This window comes from Mustelus asterias, unplaced genomic scaffold (assembly GCF_964213995.1).
Source record: "Mustelus asterias unplaced genomic scaffold, sMusAst1.hap1.1 HAP1_SCAFFOLD_85, whole genome shotgun sequence".
NCBI classification, from domain to species: domain Eukaryota; kingdom Metazoa; phylum Chordata; class Chondrichthyes; order Carcharhiniformes; family Triakidae; genus Mustelus; species Mustelus asterias.
Genome location: NW_027590139.1, coordinates 406,511 through 430,987, shown reverse-complemented (window position 1 = coordinate 430,987; position 24,477 = coordinate 406,511). Strand labels below are relative to the sequence as shown.

At 45.8% G+C, this 24,477-nt stretch overlaps 1 protein-coding gene across 1 annotated transcript; it reads right to left on the bottom strand.

Moving 5' to 3' along the window:
* Positions 1 to 2,326: 2,326 nt before the first annotated feature.
* LOC144483985 (uncharacterized) lies at positions 2,327 to 21,525 on the bottom strand. The gene is made up of 5 exons (XM_078202560.1): positions 21,396 to 21,525; positions 21,035 to 21,187; positions 16,234 to 17,355; positions 7,635 to 8,101; positions 2,327 to 2,657 (listed from the first exon to the last, which is right to left on the bottom strand). The coding sequence occupies exons 3-5, from the start codon at positions 17,236 to 17,238 to the stop codon at positions 2,327 to 2,329; spliced, it is 1,803 nt and encodes a 600-aa protein (XP_078058686.1). The 5' UTR covers positions 17,239 to 17,355; positions 21,035 to 21,187; positions 21,396 to 21,525.
* Between the last annotated feature and the right edge of the window lie 2,952 nt (positions 21,526 to 24,477).

Below are 24,477 nucleotides of genomic sequence, written 5' to 3'. Positions count from 1 at the left end.
TGGTGTACACCTACACTGTCCCTGTGGTGTACACCTACACTGTCCCTGTGGTGTACACCTACACTGTCCCTGTGGTGTACACCTACACTGTCCCTGTGGTTTACACCTACACTGTCCCTGTGGTGTACACCTACACTGTCCCTGTGGTGTACACCTACACTGTCCCTGTGGTGTACACCTACACTGTCCCTGTGGTGTACACCTACACTGTCCCTGTGGTTTACACCTACACTGTCCCTGTGGTTTACACCTACACTGTCCCTGTGGTGTACACCTACACTGTCCCTGTGCTGTACACCTACACTGTCCCTGTGGTTTACACCTACACTGTCCCTGTGGTTTACACCTACACTGTCCCTGTGGTTTACACCTACACTGTCCCTGTGGTTTACACCTACACTGTCCCTGTGGTGTACACCTACACTGTCCCTGTGGTTTACACCTACACTGTCCCTGTGGTTTACACCTACACTGTCCCTGTGGTGTACACCTACACTGTCCCTGTGGTTTACACCTACACTGTCCCTGTGGTTTACACCTACACTGTCCCTGTGGTGTTCACCTACACTGTCCCTGTGGTTTACACCTACACTGTCCCTGTGGTTTACACCTACACTGTCCCTGTGGTGTACACCTACACTGTCCCTGTGGTTTACACCTACACTGTCCCTGTGGTGTACACCTACACTGTCCCTGTGGTGTACACCTACACTGTCCCTGTGGTGTACACCTACACTGTCCCTGTGGTGTACACCTATACTGTCCCTGTGGTTTACACCTACACTGTCCCTGTGGTTTACACCTACACTGTCCCTGTGGTGTACACCTACACTGTCCCTGTGGTTTACACCTACACTGTCCCTGTGGTGTACACCTACACTGTCCCTGTGGTGTACACCTACACTGTCCCTGTGGTGTACACCTACACTGTCCCTGTGGTGTACACCTATACTGTCCCTGTGGTTTACACCTACACTGTCCCTGTGGTTTACACCTACACTGTTGTTAGGGAGGGAGTTTCAGGATTTTGACCCCGTGACAGCGAAGAAACAGCGATATATTTCCAAGTCAATATGGTGAGTGTTACGATCCCAGTTGATATAACTGGATGGGAAGATCCCAGAATGGAACCCTGGTTCAAAACACTGTAACTTTTACATTTAAAAAAAAGAGTTGAGTCGCAGGATTGCCAATTAGCTTTTAACAACAAAATATTTATTAAACATGAAGAGTTTGACTATAATAAAATACTCCATCTCTGACACTTACCTTAACAAATGTACAGATTTCAAGGATAACACAGGTAGAAAATGTCTTATGCTGTAATGTTCTCAGTAAACACACAGTCCCTTTAAACCCACAGGTTGACTGTGATCAGACAACCCCCACTCTGAAACTAAGTGGCAGATGCAACTCAATCGATCCTCTGTGGATTTCGCCTCAAATTTCCCCTGAAATTATTGTCACATGAGTGTTTCCAAACTCCGCTCTCAAAAAGATACACTTTACAATCTTCTTCCAAACCCCAATGGATGATGTCACCCAGTGGCAGCATGCAGATGGGAAATAGGAGGGGCCATGGATAGATCCTTGGGAGACACAAGTTCCAAGGACTTTGGAGAGGAAAGGAAGGTTGGAGTTGGGACGGTAGTTTGTGATGATAGTGGGGTCAAGGGTTTTTTTCTTAAGATGGATGATGAGGGTGAATTAGAGGTGAGGGGGACAGTCCCAGAAGACACAGATCCATTAACAATATCAGATAACATGGGGAAGTTGGGTTATCAGTGCTTTAGTGGGAAAAGGTTAAAGGGAGTTGAAAGCAGGTCTCATGGACAAGATGAACAAGCAGAGAGTTTGATGGGAAATAGGAGAGAGACTGGAGAAAGATGTGAGTTCAGAGCTTGGACACGGAGGAGCTTTACAGACAGTCTGGCCCAGTGGGTGAGTGGAAGGGAAGGAAGCAGCTGATCAGATTGTCTCAATCTTAGTGACTAAGAAACTCCATCAGCTCCTCACACTTTGTTGTTGGAGGTGAGGATGGAGGAGACAAGAGAAAGGGAGAGTCCTTCAAAAGAAACTAACTTGTGTTAGAGATATTAGAAAGGCTCGACACAACATGTTTAAATCAAAGACAACATATTTGATTTTTGTCCAGAATATAAGCCTCTATAACTGACCTGAAGTTTATTAACATTAGCAGAAACAGACCCGAATGAACATAACTCAGTTCTCAATCTGATTGACAACACAATCCAATCTCTGGAGTTAATTGTGAATTCGCTGGTGTCTCAGCAGGTTGGATGTCTGAATAAATCCCATCCCACACTCAGAATACGTGAATGGGTCTCTTCCCAGTGTGAACTCGCTGGTGTGTCAGCAGGTTGGATGACTGAGTGAATCTCTTCCCACAATCATTGCAGATGAACAGCCTCTCCCCAGTGTGAACTCGCTGGTGTCTGAGCAGTGCTGATAATTGAGTGAATCTCTCCCCACACCTAGAGCAAGTGAATGGTCTCTCTCCAGTGTGAACTCGCTGGTGTCTCAGCAGAGTGTATGACTGAGTGAATCCTTCCCCACACTCAGAGCATGTGAACGGTCTATCTCCTGTGTGGGTGCGCTGGTGAACTGTGAGATGAGATGATTGCCTGAACCCAGTTCTGCAGTGAGAGCACTGAACGGTCTCTCGTCAGTGTGAACTTGTTGATGGGACATCAGTTCCTGAGAGGTTTTATAACACTTCCCACAGTCCAGACATTTAAACGGTCTCTCGTCAGTGTGACTTCTTTGGTGTGTCGCCAGGTTGGATAAATTAATGAATCCTTTCCCACACTCAGAGGAGGTGAACAGTCTCTGCCTAGTGTGAACTCGCTGGTGTGTCAGCAGGGTGGATTGGTGAGTGAATCCCTGCCCACAGTCAGAGCAGGTGAATGGCCTCTCCCCAGTGTGAATTCGCTGGTGTGTCAGCAGGGTGGATGCCTTAGTGAATCCTTTCCCTCAGTCCGAGCAGGTGAACGGCCTCTCCCTGGTGTGACCACGCCGATGAGTTTCCAGCTGGGATGGGTAATTGAATCCCTTCCCACAGTCCTCACATTTCCACATCTTGTCCCCATCATGACTGCATTTATGTTTTGACAGGTCAGATGATCGATTGAATCCTTGTCCACACACAGAACACGAGTATGGTTTCTCTCCGCTGTGAACGGTGCTTTTTTCTTCCATGTTTAAAATCTGACAATATTCAGGTTACGATAAATTGGCCGATGGTATCATTCCCTGATGTGATGTTTGGTTTCAGTTTCCCAACTGCAAATCGTCCCCTTCTAAAACCCTGTGAAATTGGTTTAAAACAGAAAAAAGGGAGTGAGAGAGACCCACAAAAGCACAAAGGCAGGCTGTGAAATTGAGCTGAATGAATCTGGTCATTTGTGGGGCCGGCACTGGGAAAAAGTGACCATGAAAACTGCTGGATTCAATTGATTCACTCATGTCCTTCAGGGAAAGAAACCTGCCAACTTGTCTGGACTCTGCACCCAGGTCCTATCCCCGGAGCGCCACATATCCTGTTACTTCCCCGAACCTACACATCTTGGGGCACTAAGGAGCAATTTATCATGGCCAATCCATGTAGCCTGCACGTCATTGGACTGTGAGAGGAAACAGGAGCACCCAGATGAAAACCCACGTAGACACGGGGAGACACAGTCACCCGAGGCTGGAGTTGAACCTGGGTCACTGGAGCTGTGAGGCAGCAGTGCTAACCACTGTGCTCCCCTTTTTCAAAGAACTGTAACAATTTTGTGAAATGTCTTATTTTGTTAAAGACACAGTATGAATACAAATTATCTTCGCTGCCCTGATTTTGTTGTTCTGCTCATCAGTAAGAAATTGGAAGTGAAAGAGTGAAGCAGTTTGATGGACAAGTTGTTCAAATTCTGTCACTGGGAAGAATTTCAAAACATTGCCCCTAACAAACATGGCGGCTACGCATGCGCCCTTCTGTTCCACCTCTTTCTCCAATTCCTCTCCGATCCCCCATCCGCCAAGGAACAGCAGCCGGGCCGGAGCGGGCAAGAGGTGACACCCAGGGGGAGCAGCAGCCGAGAGGGTTACAGCGAACCCTGGTGGACTGGAGGGGAAACAGCAGCAGCACAGTCTCTGCGCAAAGGCTTCCGCAGTTCAGCTGCTCAAAGACTCTGAGAACCTCTTCAAATGTAAACTTCAGCTTCTCACATTCACCTATCCATCCCTTCCTCCATCCATCTCGCCCTCCCTCCCTCTCTCCATCCATCCCTCTCCCTCCATCCACCCCTCCTTCCATCCATCTCACCATCCCTCCCTCTCTCCATCCATCCTTCCCGACAACAAGAACCATTCACTCTGCACAGCAGTTTCACCCTCATTCCTCCAGTCTGTATTCCAGCCTTCATCACATCCACGCTGCTCCCAGATATTTTAGACCAATAGATATTACAATTCAAACTTCACAATCTCTACAATTTAATATTTGTTCTGTAACCTTATAGACAGCAGAGAAATCATCAATTCCAAACCAACCCGAGCTAGAGGATATATTTATACATTTTCTCATTTCACAATAAAACCCACACACTGAGTTTCAAATTTGCTTCTGTCATTATTTTAGTGATGATGTGGAGATGCCGGCGTTGGACTGGGGGAAACACAGTAAGAAGTCTCACAACACCAGGTTAAAGTCCAACAGGTTTATTTGGTAGCAAAAGCCATTTGCTTTCGGAGCACTGCTCCTTCATCAGGTAAGTGGGAGTTCTGTTCACAAACAGGGCATATAAAGACACAAACTCAATTTACAAAATAATGGTTGGAATGCAAGTCTTTACAGGTAATCAAGTCTTAAAGGTACAGACAATGTGAGTGGAGAGAGGGTTAAGCACAGGTTAAAGAGATGTGTATTGTCTCCAGCCGGGACAGTTAGCGAGATTTTGCAAGCCCAGGCAAGTCGTGGGGGTCACAGATAGTGTGACATGAACCCAAGATCCCAGTTGAGGCTGTCGTCATGTGTGCGGAACTTGGCTATCAGTCTCTGCTCAGTGACTCTGGGTTGTCGTGTGTCGTGAAGACCACCTTGGAGAACGCTTACCCGAAGATCAGAGGCCGAATGCCCGTGACCGCTGAAGTGTTCCCCAACAGGAAGAGAACACTCTTGCCTGGTGATTGTCAAGCGGTGTTCATTCATCCATTGTCGCAGCGTCTGCATGGTTTCCCCAATGTAACATGCCTCGGGACATCCTTTCCTGCAGCGTATCAGGTAGACAACGTTGGCCGAATTGCAAGTGTATGTACCGTGCACCTGGTGAATGGTGTTCTCACGTGAGATGATGGCATCTGTGTCGATGATTCGGCATGTTGTGCAGAGGTTGCTGTGGCAGGGTTGTGTGGTGTCGTGGTCACTGTTCTCCTGAAGGCTGGGTAGTTTGCTGCAGACAATGCTCTGTTTGAGATTGTGCAGTTGTTTGAAGGCAAGAAGTGAGGGTGTGCGGATAGCCTTGGTGAGATGTTCGTCTTCATCAATGACATGTTGAAGGCTCCGGAGACGATGTTGTAGCTTCTCTGCTCTGGGGAAGTACTGGATGACGAAGGGTACTCTTTCCGCCGTGTCCCGTGTTTGTCTTCTGAGGAGGTCGGTGCGGTTTTTCGCTGTGGCGCGTCGGAACTGTCGATCGTTGAGTCGAGCGCCATATCCTGTTCTTATGAACAGGATTATGTAAATTATTTTGTAAATTGAGTTTGTCTTTATATGCCCTGTTTGTGAACAGAACTCCCACTTACCTGATGAAGGAGCAGCGCTCCGAAAGCTAGTAGCTTGTGCTACAAAATAAACCTGTTGGACTTTAACCTGGTGTTGTGAGACTTCTCACATTATTTTAATGCCCAGCAGATGATTTGGACTGAAATTGGTCTCAGTCTGTCTCTGTGTTGTGAGTGTGTGTGTATTTGTGAAGTCAGAGTGTTTTTTTGTCTGCATGTCTGTGTGTGCGAGTTTGCCTGTGTCTGTCTGAGTGTATGTCTGTGAATGTGTTTGTCTTCGAACTCGCCTGTTGCTATTTCTGAGGTTAGTTTCAATTCTCTAAATAGATTCGTCTGCGTTAATATAAAAAAAATAGTAACAAGAAAAATACAGCAGCACAATCCTCCAACGTTTCTATGTTGAAAATGACCCTTCAGTAGCCTGAGGATTCAGCGATCTCCCAGGCAGAGGCCATTTACCTCACTTCGCCACTAGAGGGAGCTCCCTCACTGTGATTGTGTGGAATGAAGGAGTCTTGTGTTATTGTCAATATTTTCATGTTTAAAAGATGTTTTTGTTAAAAGCTCATTGTCCGTCCAGTGACTCTGTTCATCCAGATTTCTAAAACAAAAAGGCAAAAGTTACGGTCAATTGAGCCAGGGTTTTATTCTGGGACCTCCCTGTCCTGAAGTAACATCAGCTGGGATTGTAACTTAGCAGCAGAAACCCATCTTCTGTTCTATTCCCCCAAGTCCCACGAAACTGTTTTTAGATTTGGGTGAGTTTGTATAAAATTGACAAAGGAGGAGATTCAAGATACTTAACAAGTGAATAAAGGCAAAAGATTCCACACATTCTGCACAAACAAAATAAACTTTACTATACACAGTGAGAAAGGGGAAACAAGTTACAATATGTGGAAGGTAAAACATTCAAGGACTTTAGAGAGGAAAGGGAGACGGGATGGTAGTTCACAAGGGCATGTGTCAAAGATATTTTATTGAGAAGTGGGTGATGATATCGGATTTGAAGGAGAGGAAGATATTGACAATATCAGCTGATATGGAGAAGTTGTGCTGTCAGTAGGACAGTGGGAAAAGGATTGAGGGATCAAGAGATGGGTCTCATGGGCAAGATGAGCTCTAAGAGGACATGAGGGGAGGCAGGAGAGAAACTGCAGAAAGATGAGAGTTCAGAGCTCAGACAAAGGGCAGCGTTAGAGGAGGTTTGTTCCAGTGGGTTAGGGGAAGGAGGGAAGCAGGAGAGACAGCTGATTGGATTGTCTCAAACTTAGTGACAAAGAAGATTGTGAGTTTTATTCCCAATGAGCACTTGTGGGGCGGTGAAGATGGAAGAGGGACAAAGGGAGAGCAACTCAAAAGGAATTCAGTTGTGCTGATGATATTAAAAAGATTCACAGTACTGAACACAAAGATAATTTATTTGACTTTTATTCAGAATATTAAACCGTATAACTGGTTGGAGTTCATTAACATCAACAAAAACAAACGCAATGAACATATTACAGTCCTGGATAGGATTAACAGCAGATTCCAATCACTGTGGTTACTAGTGAATTCTTTGGTGTCTAAGCAGGTAGGATGACTGAGTGAATCTCTTCCCACTTTCAGAGCAGGTGAATGGCCTTTCCCCAGTGTGAGCTCGCTTGTGTCTCAGCAGGCTGGAGGACTGAATGAATCCCTTCCCACATTCAGAGCAGGTGAATGGCCTTTCCCCAGTGTGGGTGCGCTGGTGTAGAATGAGGTCATATGATCGCCTGAACCCAGTCCCGCAGTGAGAGCACCTGAACAGTCTCTCATCAGTGTGAACACGTTGATGGGACGTCAGTTCACCAGAACTTTTATAGCACTTCTCACAGTCAGAGCATTTAAAAGGTCTCTCCCCAGTGTGAACTCGCTGGTGTGTCAATAGTTGGGATGACCAAGTGAATCCCTTTCCACACTTGGAGCAGGTGAATGGTCTCTCCCCAGTGTGAATTCGCTGGTGTACAGTAAGGCTATGTGAATGCTTGAACCCAATACCACAGTGAGAGCACCTGAATGGTCTCTCATCAGTGTGAACACGTTGATGGGACATCAGTTCCCAAGAACTTTTGAAGCATTTCCCACAGTCTGAGCATTTAAAAGGTCTCTCATCAGTGTGAACTCGCTGATGAGCAAGTAGATTGGATGACTGAGTGAAACCCTTCCCACACTCAGAGCAGGTGAACGGTCTCTCCCCAGTGTGACTGCGCCGATGAGTTTCCAGCTGGGATGGGTAATTAAATTCCTTCCCACAGTCCACACATTTCCACAGTTTTTCCAAGGAGTGGCTGCACTTACGTTTTGACAGGCCAGAGGATCGGCTGAAGCCTCGTCCACACACAGAACCCATGTACGGTTTCTCTCCACTGTGAATAGTGCTTTTTCCTTCCATGTTCAAAATTGGACGACTCTGGCAGTTCCTGATATGATATTTACTTTCAGTTTCCTGACTGCAAATCGTCCCCTTCTAGTCCCTGTGAAACTGATTTAAAACAGAAAAAAGGGGATTGAGAGAGAACCCATAGAGACAGGTGATGAACAGAGTCCAGACCGAAGCAACAGTTAAAAAAAACACGCAGGAGGCCAGGAACTGAGTTCTGCATCCAACACGCAGCCTGATTCAAACCGTCTCCTAACTGTGTTTCTAAATTCGAATCTATAAAAGAATAACACAGAAAACTCTGTAGAGACTGTATCTTCGACAAAAAAACAAATCCTCGAGATATTCAGCAGACTAGGCAGCCTGTGAGAGTTACAAACAGAACTGAGGGCTCAGGTAGCTGACCTGCCCTCAGTCTATAATGAAACATCTAGAGTCAAGCACTAACTAATGGCGGTCACATTTCCCACAATGCTCTGCGCCCCAGAAACCCCTCTATTCAAAAGTTGCTCACCGTAATTCACTAATCAGAGAATCCTTACAGTGCAGAAAGAGGCCATTTTACCCATCGAGTCTCTACTGACTCTGAGAGCATCTTTCCCAGGCTCACCCCCTATCCCAGTAACCCCTCGCACTTACTCTGCTAATCCCCATCCTGACCTTTTTCTTCACCCTGCCTGCAGCCGCAACAATATATTCTGTACCCGACTCTTTTCCTTTCCCCCAATGTACTTTATCAAATTATGACTTTTTTTTCTGTATAACACGCAAGAAATAATTTTCACTGTATCCCAGAACATGCAACAATAATAAATCAAATTAGACCCTACACATCTTGGGACATTAAGGGACAAATTTAACATGGTCAATTCACCTAACCTGAACACGTTTGGGCAGTGAGAGGAAACCAGAGCACCCAGAGGAAATGCACACAGACGGGGGGGGGGGGGGGGGGGGGCGGAATTGTGCAAACTCCACACCTGAGGTGGAGATGTTGGACTGGGGTGGGCACAGTAAGAAGTCTCACAACATCAGGTTATTTGGAACCACGAGCTTTTGGAGAGCTGATGAAGGAGCAGCTTTGACAAACGGTCATCTGGACTCAAAATGTCAATTCTTTTCTCTCTTTACAGATGCTGCCAGACCTGCTGAGATTTTCCAGCATTTCCTCTTTTGGTTTCAGATTCCAGAATCCGCAGTAATTTGCATTGATTCCAAATGAATTTATTGGACGTTAACCTGATATTGTGAGACTTCTTACTGTGCAAACTCCACACAGACAGTCACACACCCACGGCTGGAATCGAACCCTGGCGCTGTGAGGCAGCAGTGCGAACCGCTGTGCCACAGTGAGGGTAGTTTGCCGCAAATTTCGGGTGATAACAATGGGCTGGATGTTGCTCAGAATGTGGAGCACTGCAGCAAAGTACAGAGAGACAGAGACAGAGCAGCAAACTGGACTGAGAAATGGAGTCTGCAGACTGGAACTGGCAGCATGAGGAGAGGTTATTTAGTCTAACACTCACAGCAATCTACAACCCACCCCCATTACCGAGACAGTGAGACAGAGATTACAAACACTCACCAACACAGCTCCACTGAAACGTCCCAGGAAAAAGAGGGAATCTGTGGCAGTTCCTGTCCTGATATAGCCCCAGGACTGTCACTCAAACCCCCAACACGGCCCAGTTCACAGCTCAGCCTCTCAGCTTGCAGCTTCCTGCATCTTGAGCCAACCTTGCCCAGGTGTGGGAGGGATGTGGAACCACAGAGTGGGGGGAGGGGTGACCTCCTGCTGTGACCCAAATAGTTTCTCCTTCCCCTCCCCCTTGGCGCTCTAAGCTCTCAATGTGGACAGATTGCTGGACTTTGCAAAGCCTCACTGAGCTGCGCCTGTCCCTTATCCTGGGTCACCCCCTCTCCCTGGGTTTAGTGTGTGTGAAATCGCTGCTTGTTTCCCTGCTGAACTAAAAGAGACACTTTACAGCCTTCAGAACAAAACTGAGTCCAACAATTTTACACCACAATCTCTGCCCCCATTGTGTTCTGTGTTTCGTTGTTGCTTTTTTCACCTCATTTCCCTCTTGTTTTCTTTACTTTGCATTCGGACTATTGCTAACCGGCTATTCACACCTCATCCAGAACATCTTTTGTGTCTTTACTTGTCCCATTAACACTCGTTTTGGTCTTGGGCTGTGAATCATGTTATCAGTTTGCAGATTTTTCATTTTGTTCTTCTCCACCTCCCTCTCTCCCTTCTTCACGGGTCTCGCTTTCCCTGTGTGGCTCCGGAGAACGAGCTGGATTTAAGACGTCTGAAAGAGAGAGAATGAGATGTTTTTTTTCTCTCAGAGGGTCTTTGGTCTGTGGAATTCTCTTCCCCAGAGAGCAGTGGAGACAGAGTCATTGAATATTTTTAAGGTTGATTCATTGGATTCTTGAGAGGAAAGTGGAGTTTTGGTCACAGTCAGATCAGCCGGGATCTTATCTGGAGCAGAGCAGCCCAAAGGTCTACTGCTGCTCCTGATTCATATGGATGTTTAACTGTGTTTTTTACTCTGTTTCTGCCTCCACACAAACTGCCGGGCCTGTTGACTCTTTGTGGCGTTGACTGTTTTATTTCAGATTTTAACACTCTAACCTCACGGTAAGCTATTGCAGAAGATACGGAGGCATGGGATTGAGGGTTTTTTAGCGGTTTGGATCAGGAATTGGCTAGCTGTAAGAAGATTTTAAACTCTCTGGGAACTGTGCCCAGGGACACACACACACACAATTAATCCAATTCTCCTGGATTTCTGCTCTGTAACATATCACTGTGAAATCCAACAATTAATCCAGTTCCCCTGGATTCCTGCTCTGTAACATATCACTGTGAAATCCAACAATTAATCCAGTTCTCCTGGATTTCTGCTCTGTTACATATCACTGTGTAATGGAACCCGCTCCTGCTGCAGTGAACATACAAACACAGCGAGGGAGCTCCCTCTTGTGGCGATGTGAGGTAAATGGCCTCTGCCTGGGAAATCACTGAATTCTCAGATGACTGAAGGATCCTGTTGGAGGATTGTGCTGCTGTATTTTTCTTATTCCTATTATTTTTATTTGAATATATTTTAATGCAGACGAATCTATTCTCATAACTGATATCAATCTCGGAAACAAATACAGACAAACTCATAGACACACAAATACTCAGAAAAATGCAGACACATACATATGATTCCAAGAATAAATTAGATATAGCTCTGGGGCTAAAGGTATGGGAAGAAGGGGGATCAGAATATTGAATTCGATGATCAGCCATGATCAAAATGAATGGCAGAGCAGGCTCGAAGAGCCGAATGGCCTACTCCTGCTTCTAGTTTCTATCTTTCTATAATCTCACACAAACACACACACAGCACGCACAGATACACACTCATACATACACACGCTCAGACACACACGCTATCTCAGACACTCTCACAAACACAGAGACAGACTGAGACCATGAAGGGTTGATGTCAATCTCACTCCAAATAATCTGCTGGGCAAATTAAAATAACAGAAGCAAATCTGAAATTCAGTGAGTTTTGTTGTGAAATGAGATAATGTATAAATACATCCCCATAGCTCAGGGCGGGAGTGGAATTGATTATTTGTCTGCTGTCTGAACAAATATTACATTGGAGAGATTATAAAGTTTGAATTGTAATATCTAATGGTGTGAAGTATCTGGGAGCAGAGTGGATGTGGTAAAGGCTGGAATACAAACTGGGGGAATGAGGGTGAAACTGTGGTGCAGAGTGAATGGTTCTTGTTGTCGGGAGGGATGGGAGGAGGGATAGAGAGAGGGTTGGGGGAATGACCTTCCAGAATGTATTTTCCAGCCTTGAGATCCGGGAAGTTTTCAGCATTAAAACAGAAAATGCAGAAATTAAGAATCCACACTTTTCCAAGTACCAGTTGATTGTGCCCCAGATTATTGGTTTCATTTTTCTCCACCGCTGATGTTAAGATGATTGTTCTGTAATTTTTTGAACAGGGATGTAACATTTCCAATCTCTCAGCCTTTTGGCACCACAACTCTATGAGAAGGATTGGAAGATTGTGGCCAGAGCCTCCACAAGCTCCATGTGAAGGACAGTGTGTGTCAGAGTGCAGCAGTCCCTCAATGTCAGACTGCAGTGTCAGCCTAGATAATGTGCTCAGCTTGATGAGTATTTCCTGTTGTTATTGATGTGGATCATTCAGAAACAATGGACTCTGATGATGTCATCCAGTCCTGCTGCAATGATGTCATAGAGACTATTACATCACAGCGGAGCCTTAGTGGTGAAAACAGTTTTGTTCCAGACGGCAGCAAGTCCATTACTGATAGATCAGCAACTAGAATTACTGGGTCACAGAGCACAATATTAGGATGGATGGCCAAAACCTTGTTTGGAGAGACAGACCTTAACAAACACCTTTAATCTGGACAGTTAGGGAGGGAGTTTCAGAATCTCATATCCAGGCCTTGTTACATTCACTCAAAATATTTTACAGAAATTGATAAGTTATAATGATCAGGAAGGTTTGAAAAGCATTAATCTCTTCTCTTTGGAACAATGTTGACCCATTTTCTGTCTCAATCTGTTTCTCTTTGTCTCAGTTTACGAACTTCCATCCCATTCACTCTCACTGTCTCTTTCCCTATTTACTTTGCTCCCTCTATTCACTTGCTCTCTGTCTGTAATAATCACAGTGGCTGCCGGTGATTCTCTGGCTATAATCAGATAAGAAATTAATCCGAAGTGTGCAGTCCCACCCAGCTACACAACAATGGAGAGGCACTGGAGGAAGATGGTTTGGTCAATGGTGTCAATAACTGCAGACTGGCTGAGAAGGACAGTGACAGATAACTTACCTCAGTCATATTCACACAGTAATTTGAGACTTTGGTAAGAGCTGGTTTAATACTGTGCGAAAGACAAATGTAATCGGAGGGATTCACACAGGGAACTTCAGGACATATGGGCAGAGATTTGGGAGATGACAGGGATTTTGGAAGTCATAATGAGAGATGGGCAGGAGGGGAACAAAGACACTGGGGTCAAGGATGGGCTCGTGGGAGGAAGGGAAGCAATAGAGGCAGCTTTTTTAATTTCATCTGTGGGACATGGATGTTGTTGCATGGCCAGCATTTATTGCAAGTTGCCCTTGAGAAGGTGGTGGTGAGCTGCCTTCTTGAACAACTGAGTGGCTTGCTCGGCCATTTTAGAGTCAACCACATTGCTGTGGCTCTGGAGTCCCATGTAGGCCAGACCAGGCAAGGACGGCAGATTTCCTTCCCTAAAGGACATCATTAAACCAGATGGGTTTTTACAACAATTGTTTCACGGTCATCAGTAAATTCTTAATTCCAGATATGTTTTATTGAATTCAGATTTCACCATCTGCCCTGGCGGGATTGAAACCTGGTACCCAGAACATTAGCTGAGTTTTTGGATTAACCGTCTAGTGTTAATACCACTCGGCCATCACCTCCCCTCAACCTTAGTGACTGAAGTCGGGAATGGGTTAATGAACTTTGTCACACTTAAGCATTAAGACCCAAACTCTGTGATTTTGTTGAGAAGACTGCAGAGTTCATGTTTTCGTCAGAGTTCGGTGTTTTTCATGTCTGTACCAGATAAGAGGAACAGCTATTCTTGTTATTAAGAAATGCAATTAACCCAGCTCGAAATAAGCTAAACAGTCTCCATTTTTATGTACCTTTGTTTAACACGATGGAGTTGACATGTATGCCGTCTGTCTTTGAATCACCATAGATTCATATATATATTCATCATACGTTATTCATCTTATCCTGATATAAAGTATTATACAAACTTGTATGTAGATTAGTTAACTTGTTTGTGCAAAACCTGTGATGTTGTTTCAAGGATATAAATGACGAACAATCGTGGCCTTGGAGATCGAACAAACTACGCAGAGGAAGATACTGCTAATACAACAAGAATCTCACCATGAACAATGACAGACATCTTAGAGAATTGCAATGTAAATGAGGGCGGGGCCCGGGACATATATAAATTCTGTTCTTACTTGTGTTCGATGAGAAGGCTGGGGGTACACTGTTAGGAACCTCACTTCTCCCACAATTGTGAAAATAAACACTGCATTTTGAACCACTAATAGTGTCAGAGGTTTTTTACCTACAACAGTGACAAAGAAGCTCCATGCGCTCCTCACACTTGTTGTTGGAGGTAAGGATGGAGAAGACAAAGGAGAGGGAGAGCCCTTCAAAAGGATCCAAAGTGAACATTGAACATAGAAAAGCTACAGCACAAACAGGCCCTTCGGCCCACAAGTTGTGCCGAACAATTTCCTTACCTTCTAGGCTCATCTATAACCCTCTTTCTTACTAACCTCCATGAACCTATCCAAAAGTTTCTTAAAAGACTCAATTGAATCCGCTTCCACCACCACTACCGGCAGCCGATTCCACGCACCCGCCACCCTCTGAGTGAAACACTTACCCCGAACATCTCCTCTGTACCTACTCCCCAGCACCCTAAACCTGTGGCCTCTCGTGACAACCATTTCAGCCCTGGGTAAAAGCATCTGAGAATCCATTCTATCAATACCCCTCAACATCTTATACACCTCTATCAGGTCACCTCTCATCCTTCGCCTCTCCAAGGAGAAAAGACCTAGCTCTCTCAACCTATCCTCAAAAGGCATACCACTTAATCCTGGCAACATCCTCGTAAATCTCCTCTGCACCCGTTCTATGGCTTCCACATCCTTTCTGTAATGAGGCGACCAGAACTGGGCACAGTACTCCAGTTGGGGTCTGACCAGGATCCTATACAGCTGCAGCATTATCTCCCGATTTCTAAACTCAATTCCTCTATTGATGAAGGCCAGTATTCCATACGCCTTCTTAACCACAGTCTCTACCTGTGACGCTGCTTTGAGCGTCCTATGAACCCGGACCCCAAGATCCCTCTGTTCTTCCACACTGCCAAGCATCTTACCCTTAATATTATATTCTTCCATCCTATTCGACCGACCAAAATGAACCACCACTCACTTATCTGGGTTGAAGTCCATCTGCCATTTCTCTGCCCAGTCTTGCATCTTATCTTTGTCTCTTTGCAACTGCTGACATCCCTCTACACTATCCATAACACCTCCAACCTTTGTGTCATCAGCAAACTTGCCAACCCATTCTTCCACTTCCTCATCCAGGTCATTTATAAAAATCACAAAGAGCAAGGGTCCCAGAACAGATCCCTGGGGCACCCCACTGGTGACCGACCTCCACCCTTTGCCTTCTGTGAGCAAGCCAGTTCTGAATACACAAAGCAACATCACCTTGTATCCCTTGCCCCTTCACTTTCTCCATAAGCCTTGCATGGGGCACCTTATCAAACACCTTACTGAAATCCATATAAACCACATTTACCGCTCTTCCGCCGTCTAAGTGTCTAGTCACATCTTCAAAAAACTAAATCAGACTCGTAAGGAATGATCTGCCTCGGACAAAGCCGTGCTGGCTACTTCTGATCATACTATTCCTTTCCAAATGTTCATAAATCCTGCCTCTCAGGATCTTCTCCATCAACTTACCTACCACTGAGGTTAGACTCACCGGTCTATAATTTCCTGGGCAATTTCTTCTCCCTTTCTTGAATAACGGAACCACATCCACCATCCTCCAATCCTCCGGAACCTCTCCCGTCTCCATTGATGACGCAAAGATCATCGCCAGAGGATCAGCAATCTCTTCCTCACCTCCCACAGTAACCTGGGGTACATCCCATCCGGTCCCGGCGATTTATCTCACTTAAGTGAGTTAGAGACATTAAATAGATGCAACACAGTGTGTTCAATATAAAAATAGTAATATGAAACTGATTTATTTGGCCTTTATTCACAATATTAGCCCAAACAACTGGCTGGAATTTATTGACATCATCCAATAGACCCCAACGAACATAATCCTGGATGTCATTGACAGCAAAATCCAATCATTGTCGTTGTTTGTGAGCTTGTTGGTGTCTCATCAGTACAGAAAAATAAGCAAATCCCTTCCCACATTCAGCACATGTGAATGGCCTCTCCCGAGTGTGAACTCGCTGGTGTGTCAGCAGGTTCGATGACTGAGTGAAACCCTTCCCACACACAGAGCAGGTGAACGGTCTCTCCCCAGTGTGAACCCGCTGGTGCATCAGAAGTTTGGATGAGGAAGGGAAACCCTTCCCACACTCAGAGCAGATGAATGGTCTCCCCCCAGTTTGAACACACTGGTGTGTCAGAAGGACGGATGACTGAGTAAACCCTTTGCTACATTCAGGGCAGGTGGACAGCCTCTCCCCAGTGTGAATTTGCTGGTGTACAGTCAGATGAGATGATCGTTTGAATGCAGACCCCCAATGAGAGCATCTGAACGGTCTCTCATCAGTGTGTACAGGTTGATGCTGCATCAAGTCCTGGGAACTTTTAAAGCGTTTTCCACAGTCTGGACATGTAAAAGGTCTCTCATCAGCGTGAACTCGCTGGTGTGTCTGCAGTTTGTATTGCTGAGTAAATCCTTTCCCACACACGGAACAGGTGAATGGCCTCTCATTGCTGTGAACACGTTGATGGCGCATCAGTTCCCCAGAACATTTGTAACACTTCCCACAGTCTGAGCATTTAAATGGTCTCTCCTCAGTGTGAACTCGCTGGTGATTCAACAGGGTGGATGACTGAATGAATCCCTTCCCACACACAGAACAGGTGAACGGCCTTTCCCCAGTGTGAAGTCGCTGATGTATCAGAAGGTAGGATTGACGAGTGAATCCCTTCCCACATTCGAAGCAGGTGAACGGTTTCTCCCCAGTGTGACTGAGCCAATGACTTTCCAGGCCAGACGGGGATTTGAATCCCTTCCCACAATCCCTGCATTTCCACGGTTTCTTCCTGGATTGACTGCATTTGTGTTTCAACAGGTCAGATGATTGGCTGAAGCCTCGTCCACACAGAGAGCACGTGTACGGTTTCTCCCCATTGTAAATGGTGCTTGTTCCTTCCATGTTCAAAATCAAATGATATTCAGGTTACGATAAATTGGAAAACTCCACCAGGTTCTGATGTGATGTTTCGTTTCAGTTTCCCGACTGCAAATCCTCCTCTTCTAAAATGCTGTGTAACTGTTTCAAAACAGAAAAAAATGGAGTGAGAGAGAACCCACAAAAACACAAAGGCAGTTTGTGAAATTGAGCTGAATGAATCTGGTCATTTGCGGGGCCGGCTCCAGGGAAAAGTGACCATTAAAACTGGTGGATTCTCATAAAAACCCAACTGGTTCACTAATGTCCTTCGGGAAGGAAACCTGCCACCCAGTCTGGGTCCACACAGATTCTGTCCACAAATTTCTAAACTGTCCCTGAACACCAAGGTCTGGGTCATTTGTATACATGAGGAAGAGCTGGGTGTTAACACCCGCTCCTGAGGAACTCCCAAACATCCATTAACCAGTATTTTGTGTATTTCCTGTCCCCCAGACAATTTTGTGTCAATGCTCCAACTGTCCCTTTTATTCCACGAGTCATACCTGTGCTCCGATGTCTGCTGAGAATGCAATTTATCTGATGCTTTTTGGAAGTCCATGTTCACCACATTAACAGCATTATCCTCAACAACGGGATCTGTGACCTCATCAAAATATTTAACCAGGTTCGATAAACACCATTTCCTCTGAACACTGTCCTTCTTCACCCACATTTACTCAGGTGACTAGTAAATATGTCCTGAATTATTGTTTCAGGAATCTTCCCTGTCACTAGCATTGAACTGACTGACCTGTAGTTTCTGGGATTATCTTTTGAGCAGTTATTGACTAATCCACCTAACCTGCACATCTTTGGACCACGGGAAGAAATCCATGCAGACACGGAGAACGTGCAAACTCCACACAGACAATCGCCCGCGGCTGGAATCGAACCCGGGTCTTTGGCGCTCTGTGGCAGCAGTGCTAACCACTGTGCAGTCCCAAAACATTTTCCATGTTCAATTTCCAATTGCTGTATCCTGTAAATAGAGTTCCCACAAAGATCATCACCGTTAAACCAGGACATAAATTCAGAAGAGACAAACCGTTCCTTGATTTGAATATTGTGTGTGTAAATCCCCCACTTCTAACCAAATAAAAGCAAATTACTGCGTCTGTTTGAATGAGGAACCAAAAGAGAAAATGCTGGAAAATCTCAGCAGGTCTGGCAGCATCTGTAAGGAGAGATGCAGATGGTCTGTTAGTCTTTATTCCCCAGGGATACAGTTTCCGAGTGAGGAAATCTTTCTGAAATTGTATCCAGTTTTGGTGAAACCACATCTGGAACACTGCAGAGTTTGGGTCTCCTTACCCAGAGAATTGCCCCAGAGGACGAGTAACAAACATTCACCAGACTGCTTCCTGGGATGACAGGACTGTGCAATGAGGAGCGATTGAGCAGAATTGGTCTTTACTCTCTGACCTGATCGTAACCTCAAATCTTCATCCTGCTGACCTCCAATAACCTTTCACCTCCTTTCTTACCAAGAATCTATCCACCTCTGCCTTAAAATATTCAAACACTCTTCTTCCACCACCTTTTCAGGGAGAGAGTTCCAAAGACTCACGACACTTGGAGAAAAATTCTCCTCATCTCTACTTTAAATGGGTGACGCTTTATTTTTTAAAACGGTGACCCCTAGTTCTAGATTATCCCACAAGAGGAAACATCCTCTCTACCTCCATCCTGTCAAGGCCTTGCAGGAACAAGTCGCCATTTACTCTTCTGAACTCCAGCGGATACACTCCTAGCTGTCCAACCTTGCCTCGTAACACAACCCATCAATTTCAGGCATTGTAAGAAGTCTCACAACACCAGGTTAAAGTCCAATAGGTTTATTTGGAATTATGAGCTTTTGGAGCGCTGCTCCTTCCTCAGGTGCGGAAGGATTCCAAATTCCAAATAAACCTGTTGGACTTTAACCTGGTGTTGTGAGACTTCTTACTGTGCCCACCCCAGTCCAACGCCGGCATCACCACATCATTTCAGGTATTGGTCTGGTAAACTTCTCTGAACTGTCCCCAGCACACTTACACCCTTCCTTAAACAAGGTGACCAATACTGTACACAGTACTCCAGATGTGGCCTCACTAGTGACCTGTACAACTGAAGCATAACCTCCCTAGTTCTGTATTTAATTCCCTTCACAATGAATGATAACATTCTATTAGTGTTCCTAATTACTGATTTACCTGCATATTAGCCTTTTGTGATTTATGTACTAGAACACCCAGATCCCTCTGAATCTCTGAGCTCTGCAATCTCTCACCGTTTAGACAAAATGCTTCTTTTTCATTCTTCCTGCCGAAATGGACAATTTCACATTTGCCCACATTCTACTCCATTTACCAGATATTTTCCCACTCACTTAACCTTTCTGTCTTTTTGAACCCTCCGTATGTCCTCGTCACAACTTACTTTCCCACCTATCTTTGTGTCATCGGCAAATTTGCCAACCAGCCCTTCATCCAGTCATTTCTATAAATCTTTGATTCCTTGCCCCAAATTTGTTTCCCTGTCTACTATTTAGTTTTAAAATGCTTTCCCCAGTACTGGTGTCAGTGCCCCATGAACCAGAACCCACCTCCCACACCAATCTTTGAGTCACTCATTCATCTCTCTGATCTGATTTGTCCTAAGACAATTAGGAAGTAGTTAAGGTAATTATCCAGATTATGAACTTTGAGATCCTGCTTCTTAATTTGGTACCTAGGTCCTCATACTAGCCATGTAAAACCTCCTTCTTTGTCCTGCCTGTGTCATTGGTACCTACATGGACCACAATGACTGGGTCCTCCCCCGTGCAGCTGTTTTTGAGCTGCAGATCCGACACAATACTGTAAGTTCCTCTTCAGCCCTGAGCAGATGTCCTGAACCCTGGCACAAGGCAACACAGCCATCTGGACTCATGCTCTTTGCTGCAGAGAACAGTGTGAATCCCTCTGACTACACCATCCCATACTACCCCCACATTCCCTTTTTCTCCTCCAACTTGAATGGCTTCCTGTACCACGGTGCCAAGGTCAGTTTGCTCATCCACCCTGCAGCACAAACAAGCTGAAAAAACTGCAATCCGGTTGGACAATTGTGAAGGCTGAGGCTCCTGCCACCTGAATCCCCTTACCTGCCTCACTCACAGTCATCCTCCTGTCCCTGATCACTGACCAAATCAGCAGGTCCTGTCCTAAGAGGTGTGACTGCTTCCTGGTGTAAAGAATCCAGGTAATGTTCCCCCTCCCTGATGCATCGCAGTGTCTGTAGTTCAGCCTCCAGCTCATAAACTCTAACCAGAGCTGCTTGAACTTCAAACACTTACTGCAGATGTGTTTGCCCTGGATCAAACTGACACCCAGGAGCTCCCACACGTTGCAGCTGTGACGCATCACCTGTCCTCCCATCTTTAATGTGTGCGAAAAAAGTATTTAATTATTTTATCCAATGATGTATTTTACTTTTGATTTTATATATTTTATTAACCTTACCAGCAGCTGCTATACGATTTTGATTACCAGCAGTTGCTGTACGATTTTGATCCTTAGACATAGAATAAACTTGAGTCACTTTGCAGATACTCAGCAAATAGCTCGCCGCTCTTTCTCCTGTAGAAGAGGAAGATCACTTCCCAAAGGCTGAGAATATTAGAAAGCAAAAGGGTACCTCGTTCCCTTCCTTCCCTAAGTCCCTTAATTACCCAACTCTTAGCACTCTGTTCTAAGCTGCATTCAAGTGATGCCGGTTCAGAGCTGTTTCTGAGCTACAGATTCAATACAATACTCACTTGCAGACATGGACATCAGTGCCTGTATGGGTCTCCAGGCCATCATGCACACATCATGATGGGGAGAATGGAGATGGTGTTGCCAGCCATGTACATGATGAACAGATTCATGGGCAGCTGTTTCAATGGGCCCAAGGCGATGTCCCAGCAGCGCTGAAACAGAAAGCGAGCAGGGTATCAGTCAAGGGGGCCGGTTAGGGGAGGCCATATGCTGATCTTATACCCAGGCCTGGAAGTAACAATTAACTCAATAAGTCCCTTTACCAAACAGGCTGCTGTGGTTCAGCAAGGCACTTCACCACCATGGACAAACCCAGGCATTGCCTGCTACCCACCAAGGACACATTCAAATCTAACTTACTTTCTCGACCAGGATCCAGTCTGTTTCTTGGACGCAGATGTCCGGTAGCTGTTTGTCCGAATATGCGATTGGGCACGTGGAGTGGCCCTGGCCACACTGTTGATCACGGCTCCTGTGAGAAACAGAAAACACAAGTTGGTCACCCTTTCAAGACCTTCTTTAAAGAGGGAGTCTCTCTGTTGAGGACCCCAACGTGGTGGCAATGCTGCCAGCACGAACTAAAGCTTGGGCAAACCTCAGACACACATTGCCATTGTGTCCACTGAACTGCCACGGGAATGGAGGGCTGCAGAAGTGGATTAGTGTCAATTGATAATCAGGGTGCCAATCCACTTACCCTCCATTGAGGGACAAAGTGACAAATCACCTAATATACCAAATTGTATCTTGAAAACAAACACTGTGGGACATTGAGAGAGATCCAGTTCAGCACCCGGCCCTGGAAACGAGCAATCGTTCCTCCAACCACCACCGCAGTTGGCACCTGATCAGGTGGAGGGGCTGAAACCAAAAGGGCATCTCAGGGTCATGACCTGGGGAAAATATGCCAAGTGGGGTCTGAGTGGTTTCTGGGGGATTTGAAGGGGCTTGCTTTGTGCTGAGGGGCTCGGTGAGGGGTAAAAGACGCGTGAAAAACCCGGGGTTGGGAAGTTTTGGGTTGGTGCCACATCCCCGGGTCAGTGTGCGGTGGCGTCCCCTCGGGAGAGGCGGGCTGACCCGGCTTGCCGCCTACTCGAGCCCCCGGCTCCCCGCGCGGCCTCCGCAGCTGCTGCTGCCGCTCAGGTTAAGCTCGAGGGTCCACTTGTGCCAGCGCGCGCGGTTGGCAAGCCCCGCCCCTGCCGCCATGGCAACGCCAGCGACAGTTAAACGTTCCTCCTTTAAAATCTGATTCCGATCCGAAGAAGAAGCCGCGCGCTTCCGTCAACAAACCACAACCGCAGCAATGCGCATGTGCGGTCCCAACCTCCTCCGCCCATTGCCCCCGCCCCCACATCGCAGCCATCTTTGTTAGGGGCGCATCAGCTCCGACACTTCACCTTCTGTCCAAACGGAGCACGTCTGCCCCGCACAAAGATGGACATCACTTAACCTTAGAGATATTTACATCGCTTTTTTCGCCTCAAAAAACGTGTAACACAGTATAAAACGTCAATAAAACCTAAAGGACCTTGCCTCCTCAATCAGCAATCAAAATCATAAATATCTATTGTAATAGGTTTCTCCACAGATGCTGCCAGTCCAGCATTTTCAGTTTAAATTTCACAATTCCAACATCCGCAGTATTTTAATTTTATTTCCTTTCTATTCTGTCTCTAATGCAACTGGATATCATGAGTAAAGCTACCACCAGGCTGATCCTTCAGTGTGGTAAGAAGTCTCACAACACCAGGTTAAAGTCAGTGTGGCACAGTCGTTGGCATTGCTGCCTCACAGCGTCAACAACCTGGGATCGATTCCCATCCTTGCGTCACTGTCTGTGCGGTGTTTGCACGTTCTGTGTGGGTTTCCTCTGGGTGCTCCAGTTTCCTCCCATACGCCATCCTTTTCTTCACATGAGAATTCAGTATTTCGTCCTGAATGAATTTTGAGGCCCAAGTCAGAGTGAATAAATAAAAGCAAAAAACTGCGGATGCTGGAATCTGAAACAAAAACAGGAAATGCTGGAAAATCCCAGCAGGTGTGACAGCATCTGTGGAGAGAGAATATAGCCAAGAGAGCCAGCGAATAAATAACCCTATAAGATACCAGATTCACATAGAATTCAGCAAGAAATTCTGCAAACGTCCTTCAAACTGAACGGGAAACATTGCCATTCAAGTTTTAAAGAAATCATAGAAACCCTACAGTGCAGAAGGAGGCCATTCGGCCCATCGAGTCTGCACCGACCACAATCCCACCCAGGCCCTACCCCCACATATTTTACCCGCTAACCCCTCTAACCTACACATCTAAGGGGCAATTTTTTTAACCTGGCCAATCAACCTAATCCACACATCTTTGGACTGTGGGAGGAAACTGGAGCACCCGAGGAAACCCACGCAGACATGAGGAGAATGTGCAAACTCCACACAGACAGTGACCCGAGCCTGGAATCGAACCCGGGACCCTGGAGCTGTGAAGCAGCAGTGCTAACCACTGTGCTACCGTGCCGCCCTGAAACCAGTTTCAGCCTGGTTTTGGAGGGGACCTTTCACATGTTAGGTAAACGTGATAACCACTACACTACAGAAGCTGTTGACAGCACAGGGCAGCCAATCGGCCTGTCGGCAATGTTCAACTCTGCTATGTTACTGCAGGTTCCAATGGTTAGACTGAGAGCCCATGCCACTTAATACAAGAAGACAACTGTTACTTTCAACCTGATGTCTCACCTTATATTGAACTTCAAAATTTAAAAGTGCCCATCTAGCAAATGTCTTAGGGAGCAATGATTTCTGCTCAATTATAGAATCTCTAAAGTGCAGAAAGAGGCCATTCAGCCCATCGAGTCTGCACGCAACAATCCCAAGCAGATCCTATCCCCATAACCCTATATATTTGCACTGCTAATCCCATGACACCAAGGGGCAATTCAGCATGGCCAATCCACCTAACCTGCACATTTTAGGAAACCTACACAGAGATGGGGACAATGCGCAGACACCACACAGATTTCCTTCCCAAGGCTGGAATCAAACCTGGGTCCTTGACACCATGAAGCAGCAGTGCTAACCACTGTGCCAAATTCATCATTCTCAGTCTATATTACTCGGTATTTGTTTCGTTATTCAACATTTAATATCAATACATTTATTGAACACAGATGTCCTCATTCTGAATTGCATATCTCTGCACTATATCACATTGAATTGCAAATGTGACTGACGAACAAAACAGATGGAGTCACTGGGTAACACACATCCCATGGTGCTTATTTGAGATTGACCACGGTCAGTCTATAAACAAAATCAAATATCTTTAATGGGAAGAGAGTTAGAAATAATCAGTTAGTTATACTTGATCCCTCTTTATTCTGGGTGTGAAACATTCTGGCACTTAAATCCCATTTGTCTACAGAAGAGTCCAGCAGATCCGCACTGAT